General features: G+C 38.8%; 1 protein-coding gene across 1 annotated transcript in view; it reads left to right on the top strand.

The window, feature by feature from the left end:
* Positions 1-1458: 1458 nt before the first annotated feature.
* PCM1 (pericentriolar material 1) overlaps positions 1459-12428 on the top strand; it is a 107326-nt gene continuing 96356 nt past the window's right edge. The window contains exons 1-2 of the mRNA XM_011934867.1: positions 1459-1528; positions 11969-12086. Of these exons, the coding sequence (XP_011790257.1) occupies positions 11991-12086 (96 nt within the window). The 5' untranslated portion in view covers positions 1459-1528; positions 11969-11990. The remainder of the gene's footprint in view (positions 1529-11968; positions 12087-12428) is intronic.

Below are 12428 nucleotides of genomic sequence, written 5' to 3'. Positions count from 1 at the left end.
GGGAGAGTAACGGCTCCGGGACACTTGGCCCTGTTGGGTCTGGCCACCGGCCCACGCCTCCTCGCTAGGCTCCCGGGTCTTCCTGCCCCGGGCTTGCTGTGCCCGAGGCGGACAGTCCGCCCCCTCCCCCAGGACCGACCGCCGGAATCCCCGGGTGAGCACCTCGGGACGCGTTGGTGACTGCAGGACCCCCTTCTTGCCTCCTCGCCCCTCTTACTGGCCCTGCCGGGTAGGCCGCCCCGCGTCCCGGTGGCTCCGGGAATGCCCCTTGCGGGCGGAGGAAGCGGAGCGGGGGCTCTGGTTTGGGTGCCAGGGGAACTGGGTCGAGTTCTCAGAGAAACAGGCCTTGGTGGCCATAGTTGATCCCCGCGTTCCCTCCTGTTTTATGCTGTGGAGCTCTCGGTGTCCAGAGTTGGGGTGCAGAAGGGCGGATGAGGAGCGACGCGACTCGGAAGAGTTGCAGTTGGGCTTTGAGCTGCAGGATTTCCGCCGTCTCGGTGTTGTGGGAGCCGAGGGGCCGGGGGAGGCGTTCCTGGGAATGTTAATGTAGTTACTATTGCCCCTTTTTTCTCCTTTTCTGCAGATCTAGTTAGAATTGGGCCTAGAACCGGGGAAGACTAAATGCCAAGTGGGACTGGGGGAAACGTTGCTTGATTTGCAGAAATTGGCGTTTGGGGATTAGGCCACGCCAGGGAGGCTGGGCGCGCCAACTTTGCATCCCTCAGCCCACTCCCCAGGAACTCGCCTGGTTTATTTTGTTTTATTTTTTTTGGCCGGGTGGAGGTCTGTATCATGTGTCTTACCGGTGAATGTTCGTGTTTGGGCGCTGGAAGAAGCGGGCTTTCTGGGCGCCCCTACCACCCCCGCCCCATAACCGCTTTCCAGACTCCACCTGCTGGTGTTCTCTGGTTACGGGAGTGGGTGTTGCAGAGCCTCGGGTGCACCTGCTCCTTTCTTTCCCTAGCACCTTCCTGGTAAGGGCCACTAAACGCCAGTATAATACAGAGTTTTTGAAATGAAGGGAAACCTAGTATTTATGTAGTGACAAGGTTATTTTATTGTGAAGTACAATAGCTTTTAAATGAGCAAACATTTTAAAATCATAGGATATACGAGGTTCTTAAATAGTTTGAGTAACAGGAAGCTCGATCTATCAGAGGAGTAAACTTTGGTATAGACTATTAAAGGATAATTAGGGCTAACCATCTTTGTTATACTCTTCCGAAGTAGATACCACTTTGCTGTTTGGTAGGATTTTAGAAGTTTGGAGGATTTAAGCATTTATGCATATCACACTGTTTTCCAAAAGAATTCAGGTAACTTTAAAATATGGAGAAATTATATTTTTTCCCTTTTGATCTTTCTAAACGTATTTTAGACCAAAACTGTAGTATTTGTTATTCTGTATTTCGTAGTGTAAGTAATTTACTTAAGTGATATATATTTTTAATCCTAAGCAGGAAACAGCTTTGAAGTGTGGAGGGGGAAAGGAGCAGTTTCTGAGCTGCAAAAACTAGTTTCTAAACAGGTAATTTGACATTATGATCTGTATTATCCTTTGTATTAGAGTTGAAGAAGACTTTATGGTGGACACTGCTATCAAAATAACAGTGCATGACTGAGGACCCTCTCTGCTTAGTAAACAAACATTCTGGGTTCACCGCCCTGTTTGCTCTGCTTTTCGGCGTGCTGCTTTGGCCTGCCCGTATATCTTTGTTAGGAAAGGCCATGTCATTCCTAATTATTAAGTACTAGAATGGTTTATGCAGTACCGTTTGAAATTTGTCTTCCCAGAATTTTTTAACCTGTTTGAATTTGTCCCATAACTGAATAGCCTGTCTTACCAAATCCATTTAATCTCGGGTTCTCTTCTGCAACATTCCTATTAATTGGCTGTTCATGAACTCTACTTTTTGAACTTGTTATACCTTGGCCGAAGTTTAGTTGTCTAAAATTACTTTATTATTATTTTTTGTACTTCAATCTCCCTTTCCTGGTATAAAATTACTTTAAACATTACTTTTAGTGCATAGTCACATGCAAGTGACATAAAGGTATTCTCTGTCCAGTAGAATAAAGTCAGTGCTGTAGAATGTAAGTTTACTAGGAGAAGTTAAATAGTTGTTTGCAAAGGACAGTTTGGAAAAATGACTAAAAGATAATTAGAAGTTTGTTAAAAGCTTTTTAGAAATAATATCTCTTCATAAAAACCTCAGAAAGAAATAATCTAAATTTAATTCTACTGTTAAAATTTTAAGAAAGTTCATTTTGAAAATTTTGTAGAAATCGGCTGGACGCGGTGGCTCACGCCTATAATCCCAGCACTTTGGGAGGCTGAGGTGGGCGGATGACGAGGTCAGGAGATTGAGACTATCCTGACTAACATGGTGAAACCCCATCTCTACTAAAAATACAAAAAAGATTAGCCGGGCGTGATGGCGGCCGCCTGTAGTCCCAGCTACTCCGAAGGCAGAGGCAGGAAAATGGCGTGAACCTGGGAGGGGGAGGTTGCAGTGAGCTCACATTGTGCCACTGCACTCCAGTCTGGACGACAGAGCGAGACTCCATCTCAAAAAAAAAAAAAAAAAAGTTTTGTAGAAATTAATACATATTCTTACTTTCCACAAAAGCAGACAGATTTTTATTTTATAGCTCTCCTGTGAGGATGTCAAATGAGACTTATGAGAAAGTACAAATAGGTAGTTGACGTGTTATCTTAATTATAATTCTCAGTGGGTTTTTTTTTAAATTGGAAGACTAACAAAACAGGGCCAGAAAAATGGAACTCAAGGGAAAGGTCACATATGAGTGTGTATTAGAGTTAATACTAGAGTGATTGCTGTATGGTAGGCTTCAGTAAAATAAACAATAATTATAAAATTAGTTATAAAATTTTCCTTTTAGCACATTGGGGAAGATGATGGATAAGAGGAATAACAATAAAGGGTAATTGAGTTAACTTAAATTGAAAGACCTGGGTTTTTTCAGTGGGAGATTTGGTCATTTTTTTCTGAAGGAGGAAAGTGGATTTGAGACTTGGAGAAAGTAGTAAGGCTGTGAGATTCACAGTACAGAGCTAAGAAGGCAGCCAGAGATACATAGCAGTGCTTTCATTTTTACAGATTGGATTGAGTGCCCTACAACGTGCTGTGTAATGGCTACAGTACTAGAGATACAGCAGTGTGCACAACAGATAGGGTGCCTTACCTCATGGAGTAAACTTAACATTTTAAAAGCATATGTGTATGTGGAGTGTAGCATACCTTAATAGTGATCACAGTTAATGCCCTTTTATGACTATTTCCCCACTTTTTGACAGCTTAAGAATAGTAGCAGGGAAAACAGATAGTGGAGTTTAACCAGAATTGAGTTGACACAATAGGCAAGTAGGTGTGGAAGTGAAGGTTGCTAGCTAGCAAGGCTTTTTTGGAATGACTTACTTGGGTTTGGGTTTGAGTAAGGAATCAAGGGATTGGTGGATTTAGGGAGAGAGAAATGATTAAGGGGCTGGTAGTGTTCAGGAAGGCTAAGAGCAGTTTCAGCAGGAATAAAGTGAGAGAAGTAGAATGCAAAAACTTATGATCAGAAAGAGGAACTTCAGAAGTTCGGGATCCCGAAGAAATGATCAGTTCAGTATTGGAATAGAGAAGATGAGATGGATATTGGAATTGAGGCCAGAGTCCTAGAAAAGTCATTGCCAGTGTTTAGGTCATGAAAGCAGGGAATGAAGTAGAGAGTGAAACCATGAGCCAGTTACTGTCAGGAAAATTACAAGAATGTCTTGGATAGATATTTTCAGAGGGGACTATAAGTAATTTAATGCCGTTTGAGAAAAAAATAATTTTTTTTCTTTACTGATTACTTTGGGTTTTTTTTTTTTTTTGGAGACAGTCTTGCTCTGTTGTCCAGGCTGGAGTGCGGTGGTGCCATCTTGGCTCACTGCAACCCCCTCCTCCTGAGTTCAAGAAATTGATTCTCCTTACTCAGTCTTCCAAACAGCTGGGATTACAGGCGTGCCCCACCACACATGGCTAATATTTGCATTTTTAGTAGAGACAGGGTTTCGCCATGTTGACCAGGCGAATCAAGTGATCCGCCTGCCTTGGCTTCCCAAAATTCTGGGATCACAGGCATGAGCCATTGCATCTGGCCTGATTATTTGATTATTTTGAATTTGTTCTTTACCTTATATTCTTATTTCAAAGGTAAACTGTAGTCATAGGTATTTTCATGGTAATTAATACTGTGATATTCTATCGTAATATGTCTGTAGTAGGAATCCTGCAACAGGATATTCTTTTTTTTTGTGATGTAGTCTGCTCTGTCACCGAGGCTGGAGTGCACTGGCGCAGTCTCGGCTCACTGCAACCTCTGCCTCCCAGGTTCGAGGGATTCTTCTGCCTCAGCCTCCCAAGTAGCTGGAATGACAGGCACGTGCCACCCACGTCTGACTAATTTTTGTATTTTTAGTAGAGACAGGGTTTCACCATGTTGGTCAGGCTAGTCTTCAACTCCTGACCTCGTGATCCGCCCACCTTGGCTTCCCAAAGTGCTGGGATTACAGGCGTGAGCTACTGCGCCCAGCCTAACAGGATTTTCTTAAAAAAAAAAAAAAAAATTAGTCATTGAAAGTAGCTTAATGTTGCCATAGTATATTTTCATTTTTGTGTCTTTGTGAAAAAGATAAGCCCACTAAGGCTGTCAAAAATAGCTAAATGAAACTTGGAAATAATAGTTTCAACTTTGTTTAGTAAAGCGTAGCGTGAGTAGAAGTGCATGTTTAAAGTAGAACGATTTTATTTTTATCCCTGTTCAGCTGCCCATAGTACTGTCATCAATCACTTCTACCAATTGTTTTCTTATAACTTCAGCTTTCTTATCTTACTGTCTTTCTGTTAAACTTGCCTGTCAAAATTTCAACCTTGGATGGATTTAGTGGAGTGTTTATATTGAGGCTTATGAGCACTGCTGGAAAAAATATTTGTGGTACTTGTTATATCAGTGAATAGTATCTCATTTCCCTGAGTCCGTACTGCCGTTCAGAGTCATTCTCCTTTTCCTCTCAGACACTGCTGTCTCATCCTCGCACTTAATGTACAGTCCTTCCTCCTTCACAACACTTAGGAGCACCCTTGGTTTCCTGCCACCACAGCTGCTAGCCAGCCTACAACCGATTCCATCCTTTCTTGTTTTTTTCAGTTAAAGAGGTGTTCCTGTTCCTGTATAAAGCTAATCATTTGTCTTTTGCTCTGGATCCCAGTGGCTCCTGGTTTCTCACAGCCCACATGCTAGTTGCTTATCTCCTTTCTCTTCTGCATTTTTAGTATCTCCCTCTTTTTTTTTTCTTTGTGAGACGGGGTTTGTCTCTTTTTGCCCAGGGTAGAGTGCCATGGCACAATCTCAGCTCACTGTAACCTCCGCCTCCTGGGTTCAGGCTATTCTCCTGCCTCAGCCTCCTGAGTAGCTGGGATTACAGGCATATGCCACCACACCTGGCTAATTTTTGTATTTTTAGTGGAGACAGGGTTTCGCCATTTTGGACAGGCTGGTCTCAAACTCCTGGCTCAGGTGACCCACCCACCTCGGCCTCCCAAAGTGCTGGGATTACAAGCGTGAGCCACCACACCTGATCAGTATCTCCCTGCTTACCAACAAATTGTAAACATACTCAAGATACTTCCATTTTAGTAAAACTTTCTTTATGATCGTCTCTGTTTGCTTCTCATCATAGGCTGATTCCTTAAAAATGTTAGCTAATTACTTCCTTTGTTATTCCCCTTCCTCCCAATAGTATGTTTCAGTTATGGAATTAACCCTCACCACCCCTGCTGAAATTTCTCACCAAGGTCAACAGTAACCGTGTTGCTAAATCCAGGACGATACTTCTCAGTCCTTCTCTTATCTGGGAAGGTAACTGTTTGGTTTCTTATCACATTCTCCTTGATATACTTTTCCCCTTTTGACAGGCTCTCCTGGTTTCCCTCCTATCTTTCTGTACCTCATTAGTATGTTAGTGTGTCCTTTTCCTCTGCCTCTCTGTTTAATACCAGTGTATTTAAGATCTGATCTTCTCTTACTCTTTATCATCTCCCTGAGTCCTCTGTCCCACTTTTTGAGTGGATGACTCTCCAGCCCCGATTTCTGTCTTGAGAGATAGGTCACTATTTGTCAACTAGACAGTTTAATTGGGTGCACTATAGGCACCTCAAACTCAGCATTTCTGTAACTTGAACTTACCATCATCGTCTCTTAACAAAGAAAACTTGTTGCTTTTCTAATCAGTTTAACTGTGTGTCACATACCCAGTTTCTAGCAACCTAGGGTTTATCCTTTAACTCCTCCACTTCCTTATCGCCCATGTCATAATACAGTAGTTTGCCCTTTTCTGTGTGGGATACCTTCCAGAGACCCCCAGTGCATGCCTGAAACAGTGGGTAGTACCAAACTATGTGTATGTTATTTCCTGTATGTACGTACTGTGGTAAAGTTTAATTTATAAATTAGGCAGAGTAAAAGGTTAACAACTAGTAAGATAGAATAGTCACAACGATATACTGCAATAAAAGTTACAAGAATGTGGTCTTTGTCGCTCAGAATAACGTATTATACTGTACTCACCTGTTTTCTGGCCATGGTTGAGTATGGGTAACTATAATCCTGCAATACAAAACTGTAGTAAGGAGGAACTATAGTCACCAAGTTCTGTTGATGCTGCCCAGAAATTTTGCTTGGATTGGTATTCTGTACATCCTTAGTCTTTTTGTTATTGGAATACTTTCTGTACCTCTGAATACTAGTTTAATGTGTTTGCAGAATAAAATTTAGAAGGCAGAGATCCTATATTTTTAATGGTGACATTGAGGTGGTTAAAGAGGTTGGCATAAAGAAGAAATAACATGCCATTACCTCTTATGAGGGAGATACTTAATATTTTTGGGAAATGTTGGGAATGTTAATATATTAAGAGTTGATCCATATGCAATAATTTCTTTAGCTTCATACTTACAGTTTTACTTTTTAAAGGCATACTAATACTGTGCCTTTTAAACACATTTGGTATCATCATTATTAAGTTATAAAGTGTTCTACTCCCATGGCAGTCACAGTGTAACAGTGGATGAAATTGTTTATTTTACCAACTTACTAGATAAGATTTTACTAATTTTTCTTTTAAAAAATATTGGAAAAAAAATCTATTTTTCTCAAATGAATTACAATGTACAGTTTTAAAATTGTTTTAAAAACTTATTTTAGTAGTGTTCAAAGTCATTAACCAGAAATAGGTCTTTGGAACAAGCTCTGCATTTTAGGGGGAATTTATTGTAATAGGAAAATAGAAGGTAAAACATTCTTTCTAGCCTTTTTTTAAGATGGAGTCTTGCTTTTGCCCAGGCTGGAGTGCAGTGGCGTAATCAGCACACTGCAACCTCTGCCTCCTGGGTTCAATTGATTCTTCTGCCTCAGCCTGCGTAGTCGCTAGGACTGCAGGTGTGTGCCACCAAGCCTGGCTAATTTTTGTATTTTTAGAAGAAATGGGATTTCATTATGTTGGCCAGGCTGGTCTCAAACTCCAGACCTCGTGATACACGCACCTCGACCCAGATACGTTCTTAATACATTTATCTTACTTTACTGTTGCTTCATTATTCTATTGATAGAAAGTATAGCTAACATACTCTTTCAAGATAAAAATGATATGTAATAATTTTGACTTAAATGTCTTTATTTTCTCTTCCAGTTTACGTTTCAAAACAATTGCTTTTAGTACTTTTAAATATGGCATCACTTCTATTGCATGCTTGTTTTATTCTTCAGTATTACAAATTACGTGACATGTAGAAAACAGTAGTTGCAAAATATTTTATTTAAATTAGTCATTTTGGTTCACTGTATATATTTCTCTGGATATTAATTATTTTTTAAAGTTTTAAAGTATATTTCTAGTATAAATAATTATGTAAACTGTTTCCTGAAAATACATGAGACCGAAAAAAGAAGAAAGATCACCAGTGCCTACCCTGTAACCAATAATTGCTTTTGTGAAAGCATTTTAATAAAGTTTCTTAACTTTGTTTAAAAAAGTTTATATATAATTTTTCATACAGCTTTTTTACTTTTTTATATTACTTTTTCCATGATATAACGACAGATTATATTGTCCTGTCTTCATAATTACATATTTTGAATGGTACTTAGTATTCTACCCCGCAGGTGTAGTACAGTTTGCCTGAAAGCATTGATTTTTGTCCTTTGACGTTTAGTGTTATATTTTAATTTATCACAATTATAGCATAATAACTTCATTATAGTTCTTTCCACACATTTAAGGTTGTTTTCTCAGATTACTTATAAAGAGGTAGAATTACTGCGTCAAAAACTCAGTTTTAGTTCTTCATACAGTATTGCCTAAATGCTTTCCAGAAATGTTATACTGGTTTATATTCTCAATATAGTGTCTGAGAATTTCATTTTCCCTTTACTACCGTCAGAATTAGATAATATGTAATTTATGTGAAAGTTTGCAAATTTAATAGTTTATTTTAATTTGCATCTGGACTTTATATATTCGTGTTTTTTTTTGCAAACTATTTGTTTTGCTTATATTTCTCCAGTTTTATTTTTTTAGAACAAATTCTCTGTATAACAAAGGTATTAACTATACTTCATATCTCTTTCAGATTTTTTTTTTCTCCCAAGCTGATTTACTATTCTCAGCACACTTAGGATTTACTTTTATATGAATAAAATCTGTTGAACTTTTTATTTTTTATTTCTTTGTGTTCTAAATTTAGTAAGCTCTCTGTTTTAAAAACCATTCCATTTTCTTGTCTTTTACAAATCTTGTGTTTAAAATTCTGTTTTAATCTTTGACTATTTTGATGGTGTGATATAAGGCAGCCTTTCTCAGTTGGGAGAGAATTAAGCTCCAATACCCTAAGGCATCTGTTGTTTACTGTGAATTAACTTTTTTTCTGTGTGTCTGGGATGGATGGTTCTGGATATGTACCATCCTTGGGAGAATTGAGAAAGTAGTGACTCAAACCACTTTTTCTCTCTTCTGTGACTGAGGTGAAGAATACTAAGAAAAACTGTTAAAGTTCTAAATGTATGTTTTTCAAATCTGTTAGCAAATAGTTCTATCAGTTGCTCACTCCTACATCATAGAATTGTTGTGAGGGTTAAATGACATAATGGACATAAAATATTTTAGCATGGTGTTTGGCATATAGTAAGCAAAATAAAATGTGTTAGCTGTTACTAATTTTTCTTAACCACATTTTTCTGGTTGCATGTAGTTGAGTGTTTTTGTTCCTCAGCTAGTACTAATTTAACCATATAGACAGCATTGTTGAAACCATATAGACAGCTAACTTGGATGAGCTTTCTAACCTCCTGACCTCTGTTGCTATTCTTGCTTTTATTTTACAGATGGTAGCTGTTTTTCTGACTTACTCATTCTTCCAGATAAATTTTAGAATTATTTTGTCAAGTTCTAAGGAGAATTCCAGTGGAATCTTAATTGGAGTTACATTAAGCCAATGTACATTTAGAAAAAGTGGTTGATTGTAATATTTACTTTCCCATCATGGAAGATACTTTTTCTACTTATTCATATGTTTTCTCCCATATTGTTTTATAGAGTTTAATAGTGCTTCTTGACATGAAGCCAAATTATTATTCCTAGACATTTTATATATTTGTTACCATTATAAGTGGCATCATTTTTCCCCATTATGTTTTCCAAGTGGTATTGGTGATATTTGATGTTCTCTAGATTTTTAAAAACACAGACTCTTTAAGAATACCACCTTTTCGCTTTTCAATGTTAATATTTCTGTTTCATATTTTTCTGCTTGATAGACTTTCTGAAAGAATGCTAAGTAACTGATATATAGCATTCTTATTTTGGTCTTTATTAGGGATGTCCTTCGTGTCTTATTTTAAGCGTAATGTTGACTATTGGTTTAAAATATACTTCTTTTCAACTCTTTAGAGAATTATTAAAGTAATATATGCTCATTAAAAAAACGAACAGTAAAATATAATGGGAATGGTCAATGTATTTGTGATTTTTAAGGTTTTTTAAATTAATATTTTGTTGAATTTTATCATTTTTATTTTGAGATAAAATTTAATTTGCTATATAATTTATTGATGTAATGTGTTATTCTAATAGATATTCTAGCATGAAAACATCTGTGGGACAAATTCTACTTTTTCAGAGTTGATAATCCTTTTGATATTTTTTTCTGTAGTGAATGGGATGAGTTAAGATCTCAGAATTAAAGCAACTTGGGTTTTTATAATTATTACTGTTTGATTTTTAATTTTTTTTTTTTTTTTTTTTTTTTTGAGACAGAGTCTTGCTCTGTCACCCAGGCTGGAGTGCAGTGGCAGGAGCTTGGCTCACTGCAAGCTCCGCCTCCTGGGTTCACGCCATTCTCCTGCCTCAGCCTCCTGCGTAGCTGGGACTACAGGCGCCCGCCACCTCGCCAGGCTAGGCTAGTTTTTTGTGTTTTTTTTTTAGTAGAGACGGGGGTTCACCGTGTTAGCTAGGATGGTCTCGATCTCCTGACATCGTAATCCGCCTGTCTCGGCCTCCCAAAGTGCTGGGATTACAGGCTTGAGCCACCGCGCCCGGCCTTTTTTTTCTTTTTTTTTTTTTGAGATGGAGTTTCGCTCGTCGCCCAGGCTGGAGTGCAGTGGCGCAATCTTGGCTCACTACAACCTTGGCTTCCTCTGTTGAAGCGATTCTCCTGCCTCAGGCTCCCAAGTAGCTGGGATTACAGGCGCCTGCCACCATGCCCGGCTAATTTTGTATTTTTAGTAGAGATGGGGTTTCACCATGTTGGCCAGGCTGGTCTTGAACTCCTGATCTCAAGTGATCTGCTCATCTCAGCCTCTCAAAGTGCTGGAATTACAGGCATGAGCCACTGCAACCAGCCTATTAATATTTTTTTTATTGCCATTTTTAGCTGAATGACCTTGGCCAAACTGTCTCTTTCGAGTGTCAGTGCTTTTGTTTGTAGTTTAATGGCTTTTCCTGTCCCTTGAATTTTAGATAAAATTGTCTCAACCTCTCCTCTTTCAACTAGCACCCCTTCAACCTGTACAATTCCACAGCTAGTGGAAATCCAAAGTCTTCCACAAGATTATGCAGAAATACTATTTTCTGATGATCATCTCTGCCTTTGAACCTCTACTTCCACCACTGCTACTGCTTTTTCTCATCTCTTTGACCCAGGTATGAAATTCAGTCCATTTCTTGATTTTCACATATACAAGCAAAAACCCCATTTTTATGGGGAGGATTTGAGTGTGGTAGTCTTTACCAAGATTTAGAGAAAGCACGAATATGAATTAAAGTAGGGTAGTAAGCATCACTATTCTTAAAATGTCTTCTAGCCACTGCACTTTTGAATTTTTTGGCCCTAGTCCTGCTTCTCTTTCCCCACCTTCTTATCATCTTAGTATCGTACCTTCCTTCCTGTTAAAACCAAACTTTCTTCTTGTTTCTTGCAGAGCAGTTTTCCCCTCTTTGAATCTTTGGCACACAACTAATGCCTGTTTTCAGAGTATCATCTTCATCCCAAGTCCATTGTCAGAACAGAGATACTTTCTTTCCTGAGAGAAGTTCTGGTTCTAGCTGTTTATGACATTTTTCTTACCTTATTGTTTCTACCTTTTGGGACTGTGTTGAATTAAGTAAGTAATCTTCAAGCATGCAGACTAGTGTGCATAAGGTTTATTCAGGGGTTTTCTGTTCTCGATATCATTCCAGCTACCCAACTCATTTTAATCATAATATGCCTATCACAGCTAAATCAGTTTGTGATGTGGTTGACAGTGCCTCATTTTAGTTCATAAAATCAGTGCTTCAATGATTATATTGCTGCACTTCTTGGAATGATTTAAAAATCGAGTTTGTTTTTATTTGTTAAAACTCAGTTCTTAACTTGTTTTGCAGAGAGTTAATTGTTAAAGCCAGTATGGCCACAGGAGGAGGTCCTTTTGAAGATGGCATGAATGATCAGGATTTACCAAATTGGAGCAATGAGAATGTTGATGACAGGCTCAACAATATGGTATGATACCTTACTCTTCATGGTGTGTTGTTGGCTATTGACGTTAAAATGCAGTTTGCCCCCTGATCAAATTTAACTCACCGATGCTCTTTGTAACTTTCTGGCCAAGATATTAAGGGTCCCTGGGCCGTTTATTGTATTAATTGAAGACACGGAAATCAAACTGAGTTAGCTTTTAAGCCAGAAAGAAGATTTACTATTTTTTATTTTTTATTTTTATTTTTTTATTTTTTTGAGACGGAGTCTTGCTCTGTTGCCGGGGCTGGAGTGCAGTGGCCAGATCTCAGCTCACTGCAAGCTCCGCCTCCCGGGTTTACGCCATTCTCCTGCCTCAGCCTCCCG

Source organism: Colobus angolensis, unplaced genomic scaffold (assembly GCF_000951035.1).
Source record: "Colobus angolensis palliatus isolate OR3802 unplaced genomic scaffold, Cang.pa_1.0 Scaffold14, whole genome shotgun sequence".
In the NCBI taxonomy this organism is placed as follows: domain Eukaryota; kingdom Metazoa; phylum Chordata; class Mammalia; order Primates; family Cercopithecidae; genus Colobus; species Colobus angolensis.
Note: the sequence above shows the minus strand (reverse complement) of the source record. Positions and strands in the feature narration are given on the sequence as shown.